The sequence below is a fragment of the Bombus pascuorum genome, chromosome 12 (genome assembly GCF_905332965.1).
Source record: "Bombus pascuorum chromosome 12, iyBomPasc1.1, whole genome shotgun sequence".
Classification (NCBI taxonomy): Eukaryota; Metazoa; Arthropoda; class Insecta; order Hymenoptera; family Apidae; genus Bombus; species Bombus pascuorum.
In genome coordinates, this window is record NC_083499.1 from 263,875 (window position 1) to 278,684 (window position 14,810).

At 35.9% G+C, this 14,810-nt stretch overlaps 2 protein-coding genes across 6 annotated transcripts in view; one reads left to right on the forward strand and one right to left on the reverse strand.

Annotated features, from left to right (window-relative positions):
• Positions 1-14,810, forward strand: part of LOC132912466 (26S proteasome non-ATPase regulatory subunit 9) — a 272,372-nt gene that overhangs the window by 194,602 nt on the left and 62,960 nt on the right. The window lies entirely within an intron of this gene.
• The window catches only part of LOC132912449 (hemicentin-2-like), a 547,362-nt gene that overhangs the window by 83,807 nt on the left and 448,745 nt on the right, over positions 1-14,810 (reverse strand). For all 5 annotated transcript variants that reach the window (XM_060969863.1, XM_060969864.1, XM_060969861.1 and 2 more), the window contains one exon: positions 2,299-2,507. In XM_060969863.1, the coding sequence (XP_060825846.1) occupies positions 2,299-2,507 (209 nt within the window). The remainder of the gene's footprint in view (positions 1-2,298; positions 2,508-14,810) is intronic.

The window sequence follows — 14,810 nt, forward strand, 5'->3', positions numbered from 1 at the left end:
GAATGACTCTACTGCAGGTTTTTTTTTTATTTCTCTTTTATGTGTCTATGACATTTTGACTTGCTGTATACTTCTCTGTACACGTATTAAAAGAGTAAACAATGGACGAAGGGAATAAGGTAGAATATAAGTTGCGTGTTGAAGAAGAGTATATGAGGAATTCACCAGAGATATGGCGAAATATGCGAACAAATACAAATACACGGAGTAGCGCGGAATTTTTATTTTAAAATACAAATGGAAACTCTAAAAACATGTATGTGGGATCGTATCAGTAAATTGCGAATATTTATGTAGATTCATATTTTTATGACGGCTGGATAAAGAAATGAAACCTAAGCACAGATTTGTTTCATCCACTAAATATTATACTTTTTTTCAAGGAGAATGAAGAATTGAGAAGTAAAAGATATTAATACAAGCTACAATAAGTCAATTTTGTAATTTATAATAATATTTGCATTTATAATATTATATTATTATTTGTAATATTATAACAAGTATTCATTTTAAATGTACTATATCTTATTAGTAGGATATTTTTGTGAATTCTATGAGTATGTCGAAAAGAATGGAATTTAAACAGTATGTTTAATTAAGTTTTACTTTGAATATTCTCTGTAGTATATTTCTGTAATAATATGTTCATTCTATATATCATTGCATCTTTGACACTAGAACAAACCAACCCCTAACGCGAACTTAAATATATTACAAATAATCTTATTCTTAAATATACTATGAATAATCACAATTAAAGTAATATGATGAAAATAAAATAATTATATGTAATTATGCCTCGATCTCATTGGGAGCATGTATTAATTCTGTCATATTTGTAGTATTAGTTTTAGTTTTCCCATAAATGTATAAATATATGCAAATAAGAAATACAAAAAAAAAAAAAAAGAACAGTAAAAATATCTGACACTACCAACATAAAAGTTGGTAATACAGAAGGTAAATGTTGTAGGACTTCTTCTACATATTAAAATAAGAAATGAGAAAAAAAAGAATAATGAATAACAGCATGAGAAATGAAAGAGCACGATGACGGATACACAAACGAACAAGGGTGGAAGGGCTATAGGAAAAAAGGAAACGTAATAAACAAGCAAGCAAAGACAAAGACTTGAAGATATTGCATTACCGTGTCAAAAGGAAGTAATGGATGCAGGAGAGTCAAAGCAGAGGAAACGGAAGAATGAGAAGATTAATGGAGAATGAAACGGACAGACACAAGGGACAGACGAAATATGTATATAGAAGGAGATACAAGGGAAAAAAGCGCAAAGGAAGAAATACGCAATGAAAGAAGGAGCAGAGGATAAAACAGAAAAAGATTGTATAATGAGAAATCATTTCTTTCAAAAACACGGATTAGAACTTATAAAAACATCGACAAGAGGGAAATAAATTTTCAAAGTGAACGAGACTTGATATGAGATTCTTATCTATGATTAAAATCTTTTTGGAGTATCTTTTTGACATATATATATATTCTTGTAGGGATTATCAGGGATGCAACATATATCGTTGCTCTATAGTATCAATATGTCTATTTGTCATTAGGCTGTAAACATTTATACAATTTAATATTTCTATAAATATAAATAAAATAAATAAATAAATAAATATATATATATTTATTTATTATATATAAATATATATATATTTATTTATTTATTTATTTATTTTTATTTATAAAATTTTTATTTATATATATATATATAGCATAATATAAAGATATAGAATCGAAATGGAGATTTTCTTTTTAAATGATCTCGTACAGTTTCCTCAGCCATAATTCTAAAACTTCATATCGATATTATAAACAAAAAGAACACGAGTATTATATAGTGAAAGAGTGTAGAGCAAAACTTTTGCATAATAAAAAATTAATTAATTAATAATTTTCTATCTCAACCCAATCTTCACAAAACATATAAACAAAAAGCTCGTAAATATTATACACAGAAAAATATGAAATAAAATATTTCCATTGTTAAAAAATCAATGAAATAGTAATAACTTTCTGTCTCAAACATAAATTTTAGTTTTTATTCCAAAAGACATTAATTTATATCATTCTTCTAGCAAACCAACTCTATGAACGTTATAACATAGTATCGATATAACACAGAATATATTATCGATTTCTATATTTTCAGTATGTAAATATTTCACGCCTAGATCGTGCCTGGAAATAGAAAGGGGAAGGAAGAAATAAATGTAAGGGAAAAACAAGCGGAGAAGGATCAACCACGAGGCGAAGATCCTGATCTGCTGAACACTTACTGATCACCGTGAGATTGACTTTGCTGTTCCTGGTCGGGGATTGCTTGAAATCGACCCTGCATCTGTAAACGGCGGCGTCACTCTCACGGACAGACTCGAGGATGAGTTTCGCGGGTTTCTCCGAGTATTTGAAGAAGGCACGTTTGTCGAGGCTGATATCCTGCCAGTGTTTTCCTTGTTCTAGGGTGCTTTGCGTCCTTGTGTCGAAACTGTAAGCAGACGAGCGTCGTATACATGGTTAGCTGACGACGAAAGTACTAGAAGTTGAGATTAGGAAGACGCATTTCGATGCTCGATGCACTGGAAACTGTACTTGACAAGAGACTTTAATGATTTTTCAAATACTGCTGAGAATAAATAATAACGCCGTTTGCTGTCAATTTGTGAGTACTGAGTTTCTCTTATAATAACTTTGGTATTGTTCTTATGGAATGATTTTGAACATCCAAAAGAATTTCTAAGATTTTGGGCATTGAATTTTGAAGTGAAGAAGAAGTGAATCTTTCCCTTTATTAGGTGAAGTGTATTTTTAATTGTATATGTTATATTAGGAGTATTACATTAAATATGTTAGAGAATTTTAGTGTGAAAAGAGGTTATTCATATCGTATTTGATTCTAGAAATTTTTATTTGGAAAGAGTTTTGATATTTTCTTTCTCGAAATTTAATTTTGGTTAAACGTATAAAGTGATATTTGTTTTTAATTTTGTTAATTAGACTTTATGTATGAATATCCTATTAGTTATTCTTTTTTTACAAAAGATATTGTTTAAATTGAAAGAATTCTTTATGTTTGCGTAAAATATGAAACATAAATTTAGCATCGTAATTATTCCTAGCTCTATTAATTGTTACATTTTCATTTAGCGACAAATCTTCGTAAACTGAGTTTCCGTCCGTTTCCCAGTTTCGAAGGAAACAGGTTTCACTATATTATTACAAATACACTTTCGTAGTATCTATTGATAAATATTGCGTTAAGCAATAAAATATCATGTATATTACAATTTGTTTCGTCTGGTGATTCTTTACGGTGGAGGCGGCCACAAGCTGTGCAACTATAATTACGCGGACCGCAATAATCCTAAGGAACTATCATAAACTTAAGCTTTTTGAATCTACCGTTAAGGCCGTTAATTGGTATAAAATTTTTAGTATAAAATTGGGAGAAAATTTTTCCCGGGATTTCCATCTGTAAGCGACCAGTGGTGCGGCAACCAACACCCAGCAAGAGTTTTTCTTTGCAAGAGAATCATCATCGATTTTTCATCTTTAGAACAGTCAACATCTCTTGACCGGGCTTCCACCTTTAGATCAGTCACCTATTTAACTTATATCTATACGCACCTAGCGTAACCATCTTGTCTACATGTTGTTGGAATAAAGTGTAAATTATAACCTGTCACCTGAGTGTTATAATCTATTCAACCACCTCCATTATCCGAAAGGAAATAAGGGATCGATCATTTCGTGACGTCGATTGTATAATCGTAACAGGAATTTACGACTCCCGTTGACGCGCTTCCTCGCGTTCGCGTCTTTCCGCGAACGGTTGAACACAATTGTTTGTAACATGTAACACATTTCCATCATTTGATGTTTCGAAATTCACATTTTGAAGCACTAACTTGGAATAATATTTTCATACGATTATCAAACTCTTCGATTGCTAAATTGAATCAATAACATGTTAATTTCATGTAATATAATTCAATAAATAAATTTATAAAATCTCACTCTGGATTATTTCCATTTCTGTGTTTGTATGTATTCAAATATAATCAATTCTTAAATTAATCCTACAATGTACAACACCTGCTACGTCGCGCGAGATGGTCCGTGCGACGGCCCTCTCGGTCTGGCCGCCAGGGCCTACCCCTCGTTACACTGACCCGCAATAAACCCAAGGAACCACCAGAAAGCGAATCTTTTAGCTTAACTTCTATTCACATAAGTATTTTCGGTTTATGGATGGTCCTTTGAACGGTCCTTGGGTTTGTTGCACGCTCTTGCTAATTACGGAGAAAGCAGATGTGCCCCGCGAAACAGCTGGTTTTTCTCAAGAACAAGGACACCCATGAGCCACATCTGCAGGAGACTTTCTCCTCGTATTTTGTTTATTAACATTGGCTATAACCAATGGGCATCGCGGATCGTTACCCTCACTTTTCTACCGAAAAGTGTGAACAACGAATTCGCGCTCTTAGTTCAAAAAGGGTACACCCACATCGAGCTTTCCTCCTAAATAGTACAAGATGGGTCAAGTCATTGCTCTTACACACCTTGGATAGTCAACTCTACTGTTCTTTCGCTCATCGGGCAGTCAAGTCTACTATTCTAACACGTTCTCGGCATTCAACGCGCTAACTCTATCAACCCTCGGGTCAATCATTGTACTTTCCGACACGACGAAGTCAAACGATACGACGACGTCAAATCATTTCTGTCTACGTTCTAAGTGTTGTAATTTGGTGGAAATATATTTATATTATATAACTATAGATTCCAGTTATATTCAACAACAAACACCCCTATCATCCCAAACGAAATAAGGGGATCGCCCTGCTCGCGGTGTCGATTCGGATAATCGTAACGGGAATTTACGACTCCCGTTGACGGGCTTCAACGCGATCGCGTCTCCCCGCGACTGGACGAAAATACAACACCTTTACAAAGTTCTATTTACATTAATATCCTATAATATTCTAATCATATCTAATCAATATTCTAATCACGAAAATGCAAAAAAAAGGCAGGTTTTAAATAATCGAACAACGTAATCCTATCAACATGAAGAATTACTTCAATTGAAATCCACAGTGTCTCCATGTTTATCGACTACGAAAGACAATTTTTATGAAAACAAAGTCACAATTGAACTAACGTTATTATGCAGTGATGCTGTACAAGTCACAAGATACAAGTTACCAGTATTATTGAATATCTTTGTAATACGTATTTGCAAAAAGGGAGCCACTTCCGATTTCGATGATTTCGAAATGATTTTATAGAGCTCAACATTTTGAACAATTTTTTCCTGTACATGTAACAGGCCGTCAGTTTTAATTTTCACGCTGGATTCGGCTAGTAATAAGATTAACCTGGTTGCGCCGCGATGCGACTGGCCAGAATTGTTTATATTAGTACTGATAAGGGGATTCGCATGGCCGGCCGCCTCGCAGTGTCTAGATTAATGTTATACTATCTACTAACCCAATCTGGCTTCGAAACTAAGATCGAGCGACGGGACATTTTTGCATACACAGAAACCTTCAAGTGTTACAGCTATAGAGAGGTAGGAACAATTCTATACCTCGAAACTGAAATCTTAACTGTGCCGAACGTAGTAAGTGACAACGCAGGTGAAAGAGTAAGAGGGATTGATAGTCAAAGCATTCGGCAAATATTAAAGGCTCCCGATAAGTTGAGGCCTTTAACTCAAAAATGAAAATATTTTAGTTTCGATTTGTGGTCAATGAAACCTCTATTAACACTTTTGTTACATTTTTCTGATTAAAATGACACTAAATACGATGTAATTTGGAGCATATTAGCGTACGTAATAAAGGATAATTAAATAAGTGATAATAAATATCAGTGAGTAAATCTAATACAAATTATATCGCGTTTGGTCTCGTTTTAATCAGAAAGACCTCACAAGTACATTAGTAAAAGTTTAATTTAAAAAAACGTCAGAAATAGAAAAGTTTCGTTTTTGAGTTGGTACATACGTAACTTGTCTCGACGATATCTGGCATTGGATCGTAATACATTAATCGACTGTGGCGGGTCGTCGAGCTTCGTGTTGCGTCGATGGGAACCTATTCCCAGAAGGGAGGGGGGTGATGACGATGCAATTATCGAGAGATTCCTTTTTGGTAATTATGAGAGATTTTAATTCGAAGACTAAGAACGACTGCCAGTTATATGAATAGAAGAAATGTACAAAATGTTGACTCTACAACATATTTGAAAATCATCGAATCGGAAGTGGCTCTCTTTTCGCGATTATTTACCATCTTTATTATATAGCTTGATATATTATATAACAGAAAAAATGTTATATAGCGCGTATTTGTAAATATACATATATCTGTACAAAATACTATACAAAACGGTCGTGAGTTGATTTCTTATGAAAAGACAAAAAGAAAATATAGAATAATATCTTTTCGTCCGAGGCTTAACTTAACGAGAACGTCGAGCTCGAAAATTTGTGAAGTACACTTGAACATGGCTAATTCCAGGCTAAATGGAAAAAAGAATCGGTGTTACGACCGTTCGCGGAGAGACGCGGTCTTGAAGGAACGCGTCAGCGAGAGGCGTAAATTCTCGCTACGATTCGGCTAATCGACGCCGCGAACTGGTCGCTCCCCGTGTTTCGATTAGGATAACAGGGGTGATTCAATGAATGCAACTTATTCTACAGTTGTAGAATATATATATGTCGGGTTGGCGTTAAGGGCGTTTAATGAATCTTCACCAGTGTTGTTCATGGTTGTCGCACAGATGTTTATTACACAAATATGGCTGATACGAGATTGACAAGCGGAAGCGGTAACTGGACGCTAATGGCAATGGCCCTAGGTTCGATATAGCGAATCCACGGTCCACGGGATAACGAATATACTTTGCTTCAAAGTCTAAATCGGACTCGACTTACTACTCGTGATACAAGGATCGTTTGATTGACTCTTTGTTAAGATGGAGATTATTCCGATAATACTAACACACTAGGCGTTTAGCTAATGAGATTGCCAGAAAAGGAATGACTTTCCGTCACGACGACGCTGCAGAGGAAAACTATGACGGGGTGTGCCTAAGGGCACGAGATCATCGGATTCGTCAAAGAAAGCCTCCACTCGGAGGGTGAGGGAAATAGGCGCTGCTGTTAATTGGTCAATTTCTATGTTGGCGGTTAGAAAAGGATGCTAGCCGCCCTAGAGAGAGAGTTCCTAGCAGGTGTCACGTACCAACTTTCCTTTTGCCATGTGGTACGCCAGATGTGACGGTCCTTGTAAAATTCCACGTAGTCCGGACGCCAAGACCTATCCATTGTTCTAGTAACTCGCAGCAGGCCTAAGAAGACGACATAAACCGAATCTGTTCAGTTTCAGTTTTCTTCACTTAAACATTTTCGGTTTACAGATGGTCCTTATGTTTGTTGCACTCGACTCTTACCTAATACGGAGAAAGCGGGTGCCTGGCAAGATAAAACTTTTCCCATAGACAAGGATGCCCACGAGCCATATCTAGCTCTCCTTGTCTTTACTACCTAATTCATTTACCAATGGGCATCGCGGATCGTTACCCTCACTTTTCCACCAAAAAGTGTGGACAACGAATCCGCGTTCTGAGTTCCAAAGGGAACACCCACACCGAGCTTTCTTCTTTGATGGTACGAGACCGTTTAGACAGTTCTATTTCTAATTTCAATCCGGTTCTATTTCTAATTCCAATTCAGTCACAATATTGACCTTTGTAATAAAAACTCTGAGTCTAAAGAATAAAGATTATACTAAAAAATCAACAGTCGTGTAATTACTTAAAAATTACGTGACATTTTGGCGATCCTGCCAGGATCCATTCGCTTCAGTGAAAACGAAATTACGATTTCGGCGTACGCGCATCATTGAAGATTGAAGGATCAGCGGACCACTGCGAATCTTTGCTACTACGAAGCCCTGCAGCAACTTTCAACGTTCCACTACGGTGAAACTAGACGAGAGGACTACGGTCAGCGCAGAGCAAGCCTACGAATAAGATTCGGAATCTAGAACCAACCAGAGAGGAAACATCCCAGAGACTCCTCAACGGCCATAGCTACTACGGTAAGCTGGAAATCTAGATTCATTTGTACATTACCGTACGAGAAAATCAAGTTTCTCAAGCTTTTCGAGCGTTTCGAGCTCAAATAAATAGTTCAGACTCAGTAAATTTAATTAGAATCATGTCTACATCGCGAAAAGACGAAACCGAGACCGTTTCCGCAACCGAAGTTACGGACAATTCGATTCGTGCCACACTCGACGCGATATTGAAACAAAACGCACTTATTATACAACGTCTGGAAGAAGCGAACAATGAAAAGAAGAAGCGTACGGCAGAGATTAAAGTGCTAAACGACAAAATCTCGAAAATTATGACAGGACACAACGTTAGTACGAAACCAAGCTCTCTGATTACCGTGGACGAAGTTACTACCGCGAGAGACAGAACTCCACCACCGTCCGCTCCAATTCAGTCAGAAGCAGATAACTACCTCTCCTACGAAGATCGTTCACCGCAATTCGCCTCTCCGAGGTTACGGGCCAAAGACGCGGTAGCATGTTTACCACAGCTAAACGGCGAAGACGATATCGGAGTGGAAGAGTTCATACGTGAAGTGCGCGAAGTGCGAGCATTGTGTTATGAACCGACAGTATCGCTCAAGATGATCAAGTCCGGTAAAATTACTGGTAAAGCCGCAATGGCCATTTGCAATGCACCAATCCGCGAATACGGACACCGGTACGATGCCCTAAGACGAAACGTAGCGACCCAAGCCTCCATTAGGGAACAACAAGATCAGCTACGCGAAACGATACAGGGACACGACGAAAGTGTTCAGAGCTACATTATCAGGTTCCGCAGAGTGCTTAATAAACTACAGTGTAGTGTAACGAACGAGTACTATGACGAAATCAGTAGGCGTACAATGAACGACAGAATCTTAAGAGACTCCGTAACAGACTTCATCCGAGGGCTAAAACCCGAAATAGGACGGATATTACTCGGTTATCCACCGTACAACATCGCCGAAGCCGAAAAGAGAGCCTCCGAGATCGAGCGATACTTCAGGGAAGATCGAAATCGACAACCAAGACCAAGGAACTTCCAGCAAGCCGAACGAATGCCACTCGCCCAAAGGACTCAAATGAAATGTTTAAAGAATAACCGAATCGGACATTTCTCCAATCAATGTAAAAATTATCAAACACCCAGTCAATTTCCGAGACCACCACAATCTCGAGACACAAGGAAGAAACAGAGGAACAAATAAACCAGACATACGAATTAACGCCACAACAGGAAGACTACCCACAGTACTTTTACGATCCGACGGACAACGATATGCTTTATCAATGGTGGTGAGTGCCCAGCCAAAACAACCAATTTTATCGAAAAGTCAAACACGAATTATTTAAAATGTAATACTAGAAAAAAAAGATATTTTTGTTACTATGAACATATAAAATCCGTTGAATAACGATTATTATATTTTCAATATTGCGTATATTTCTCGGAAAATTTCTAGAACTATTGATACATTAAGTACATTACATTGATGCGGTATAAAAAGAGTATACATAAAGTTCCATACTCTAGAAGCATTTAACAAACAAATAATTTTACATTATGGATATTGATGGATATTTGTTCTTTTAGTATTTACAGATAAGTTAACATTACAAGGACATTGTTTTTGAATTTTATTTTCACTCAAATCTTTAAGCGTTGTATATTCTAGAATATTATTAGTTGATGCAATCATACAACAGAAATTTGTGTTTTATATCAAAATATTTAATATTATTTAGCATAAAATCAACTAAAGTTGTCAGGTATTGTTAATAAATTTGAATTTTTATATTATCCATCATTCTAAGACAAACTGTATAGTTTAAATCATTGTTAATTAGTTATTTTGGGAACAATTATAAGTTGGTAACATATTATTTGTACAATTTCAATGTCAACATAGAAATAACAAAATTTTAGTTGATAGATTATCATAAGATAATGATCATATATTCTCAAAGAAGATACATTCTATTAATGAGTTAAGTACTATACTGCCACATGTAATTTTATTCGCAAGTAAATGTATAAATAATATGTTTAAACCAAAAATGATTAATAATAATAATATTTAATATAAAGGAATTAGAGTAGAAATTTGAGACAAGGATCTTATAATGCCTAGAGATTATAACTATAATATGTACCAAGTATTAAGCTCAGTAAGTGATGTTTCTTCTACTATTGAAACAATATCTGTAGACTGGAACATGAATTGTGGATAACTGATTTCACATTATTATTACAGTAAAAATTACAATGCCCTTATTATTGAATAACACAAAGTTTCAATACAAGTTTGTTTTACTTAAGTAGAATTTAAAATGGACAAATATATGTTAATAAAAGGTGTATTCATGGCTTTGTACAATATTCACATTCATATTAATGCATTACAGAGATAGATTAAAGTTGAAGTGAAATATTTGATGAAACATGTGTATGTATTTAAAGTTGCACTCCGAATCGATATTTTTTTTTATATATACAAGAGTCGGAAAGGCGTACTATATAATGTAGGCTTCAGTATAGTATTTGTAGGATGCTTAAAAAAAAAAAAAAAAAAAAAAAAAAAAAAAAAAAAAAAAAAAAATACAATTCGATGATCCAATATGTAAACTTCTTGATGCCTGATGACATAATCACGTTATAAATTGATTGAAATTATCAAAATAATAAATAATAAAAATCATAAAGCCGCAATCAGTCTTCAAAGAAGGAGACTCCGTATTAGTACACAACGATCATAAAAGACACAAACTTGATGTGGAATGGTTGGGACCGTACACGATTGATAAAGTATGTACTCCATACTATTTAATTCAAGAAAAAAAAAATACATGGGAATCGTTTAAAACCCTACTTTCCAGGTCGACACTTCTCTTTGCCAGAATAACCATTTATGTATCAATCTAACCTTTTCTTTTCGCCGAAATGAAATCTTAGTTAACAGTTCCACCAACACCCAACACCTGTACCTCAACCAATACATGCCACCCCCAAAGAGAAGAGGAATCAGCTGCAATTTCAAATCACATCGAGTGCGATTTCACAAAGGGCCTCCTGAAGAAAACTTGAGGGACCAAGTTCAATCTAAGGAGGGGGGAATGTCACGTACCAACTTTCCTTTTGCCATGTGGTACGCCAGATGTGACGGTCCTTGTAAAATTCCACGTAGTCCGGACGCCAAGACCTATCCATTGTTCTAGTAACTCGCAGCAGGCCTAAGAAGACGACATAAACCGAATCTGTTCAGTTTCAGTTTTCTTCACTTAAACATTTTCGGTTTACAGATGGTCCTTATGTTTGTTGCACTCGACTCTTACCTAATACGGAGAAAGCGGGTGCCTGGCAAGATAAAACTTTTCCCATAGACAAGGATGCCCACGAGCCATATCTAGCTCTCCTTGTCTTTACTACCTAATTCATTTACCAATGGGCATCGCGGATCGTTACCCTCACTTTTCCACCAAAAAGTGTGGACAACGAATCCGCGTTCTGAGTTCCAAAGGGAACACCCACACCGAGCTTTCTTCTTTGATGGTACGAGACCGTTTAGACAGTTCTATTTCTAATTTCAATCCGGTTCTATTTCTAATTCCAATTCAGTCACAATATTGACCTTTGTAATAAAAACTCTGAGTCTAAAGAATAAAGATTATACTAAAAAATCAACAGTCGTGTAATTACTTAAAAATTACGTGACACAGGCAACGTCGTACGTGACCAAATCAGGCTTTCCCATAACTTCCCGCAATAGGTGACAGATTTACAGGCTGATAGAATAAAGACTGTTTGTCAATCTGAAGGACTTTAGTTAACTAAGTCCTAAGATTTGTAACGGTTCCTCAGGTTATCTGAACATAAACTGTAAACGATGCATCGGCATCTGGCGATCATCTGGCCCAAAGAATGGGGTCTGTGTGTGGCGAGCTGCGGGGCTGTTGGAATGTATTATTGTCAAGTGTCTGTACTGCCAATTCTTTAAAGGAAAGCTATGTTACTTTATATCTCTGTTAGGTGAAACGTTCATCCCGTGACCGTGGCTACGCTCGGCGACCGGTTGTCGCCTCGAGCCTAAACTCATTGTCTCAAGTTTCGAATGACTGTGTCTGGGTTATTTCGTAAATGCTACAGTATTGAGGCTTTTCCAAATAATTCCAACGGGGGGGACCCGGTGTCCTTTCATCTCCGACATATATATATTTGTATCAGATTAACACTTACAACTTATACAGAAAGTATTGGTTCTAATCGTGTTTGAAGTTACGGATAGAATGTTCTAGTGATATCTTGTGAAATACGACTGATTTGTATGACTGTTCGAATGCGACTGATGAGTTTGACTGTTCGAATGCTACTGATGAGTTTGACTGTTCGAATGCTACTGAAGAGTTGGAAAGCTTGATGGAGAAAAAAGTGTCTTGGACCGATTCCTTTGTCTTTCGGGGAGACAACCCCCACCACCCTAGGATCACGCCACCGCACGCGCCAATGAACACGTAAAATCAAACAGATCCGAATCGAAGTTTCTGGAACTCGCGGCTAGACGGCAACCATACGCTCGTCGATACATTGTATTGATATACGACACCGGATCACATACCGCGGACCGCTGGCGACGGTTAAAAACACGACATTGAAGGCGCGCCGCGACAATGTATGGACTTCTGGTTACCAGCCTGCCCGCGGCATGCGATACGGTGGAGGAGAGTGTTGCTCGACGTAACAATCGGTAAGATATTATTCTAAATGTGAAAATACAGTGCTGGACAAAAGTATTGGCACAGCATGATTGTTATGATAGAAATGCTTATAACTACTAAACAAATTGATTTAAACAAAAAACTTTTTGACGTATTTATTTATTATCTATTCTAGTTTATTACATAACAAGAGCAACAATATAAATAAAATAATACGCAAAATAATAACAAAAATATATTTTTTGAACATTTTATGGGTGGACAAAACTATTGGCACAGTAGAATATTTACGCTTATAACTAATTACATAATAAACTTCTAATATTTTGTTGGCAGTCCTTTTCGTTTAAGGACTTCCTTTAATCTTCTGGGCATCGAGTGGACTAATTTTTTAGTGAATTCAGGTACAATATTGCTCCATTCCTGCAGAAGAACTTTCTTCAGTTCAGACTTGCTTGTGATATTATGTTTCCTAATTCTTTTTTCCAATTCGTTCCACACGTGCTCAATGGGATTCATATCGGGACTTTGAGGTGGTGTGTTTAATGTGTGGGCAGTATTATATATTATCCACTGACGAACAATATACGCCATATGTTTAGGATCTCGATCCTGCTGAAAATAGAAATCCCTGGGGAGGTTTAATTTTTGAGTACTTTTCAAAAGATTTTGCTTGAGTATATTTAAATATACATATTTATCCATTATCTCATCAATGAATATAAGTTCTCCTACACCCGATGATGCCATACATCCCCACACCATTAAACCACCACCCCCATGTTTCATGGTGGCTTGCAGATTCAGTTCGTCCATCTCTGTGTTGGGTTTTCGCCATACTAATATTCTGCCGTCAGATTTAAAAATATTAAACTTACTTTCATCTGAAAACATGATCTTTTCCCAAAAATCAGTATCTTTCGTAACAAACTCTTTCGCGAATTCCACTCTTTTCTTTTGGTTTATTTTACTGATGTAGGGCTTTCTTCGTGCTGCACGGGCAGAATAACCGGCATCCTTCAATACCCTACGTACAGTTTTGGTACTTACTTCTTTTTCACACTCAGCTTTTAACATCGAAGCAATTTCAGTCGAATTAGTTTTTGGATCCTTCTTTACAATATTTACGATTTTCCTTTTTTCTCGAATTGTTACCTTAGAAGGGCGACCACTCCTAATTTGATTCTCTAGATTTTCTTCACTTTTAAAGCGTTTTATGACTGAACGCACAGTAAAACGACTTCTGTTTATGATTTGTGCAATTTCGTTGTAAGATTTATTCATCTTATATAAATTTAATATTATTTTTCTTTCTTCAATTGTGGTTTCTTTCGTTTTTCTAGACATTATTACTCTTTCTTGGTTTTTTGTTGTTTAATAACTGAAGTCTCCAGTTTCACTGATCGAGTGTTATAATAAAAGACTAACGGGGGATTTCCCTTCGCTACTTCCAAATGACGATCGGAAATCGTTGAAAACGGCGACGATACATTGTTTGTTCCATGCTGTGCCAATACTTTTGTCCACCCATAAAATGTTCAAAAAATATATTTTTGTTATTATTTTGCGTATTATTTTATTTATATTGTTGCTCTTGTTATGTAATAAACTAGGATAGATAATAAATAAATACGTCAAAAAGTTTTTTGTTTAAATCAATTTGTTTAATAGTTATAAGCATTTGTATCATAACAATCTTGCTGTGCCAATACTTTTGTCCAGCACTGTAAGTAGAAAATGTAGAATAAAATTTGTTCGCAAGACGTTCTGTTTGCGAAAAAAATTTGAAAACTTATCATACTCGTGTACTAGACCGATTATTAATTAAAAATAAAAGAACTCAATTTTCTTGAAAATAAAGTATTAAACAGAAAAATTTTATTCCACTTTTTCACTTATTTTCGCATGTAGAATAACTTTCTTCTGATTGTTTGTTCGTATCTAGTCAGTGACTTGTCAAATTT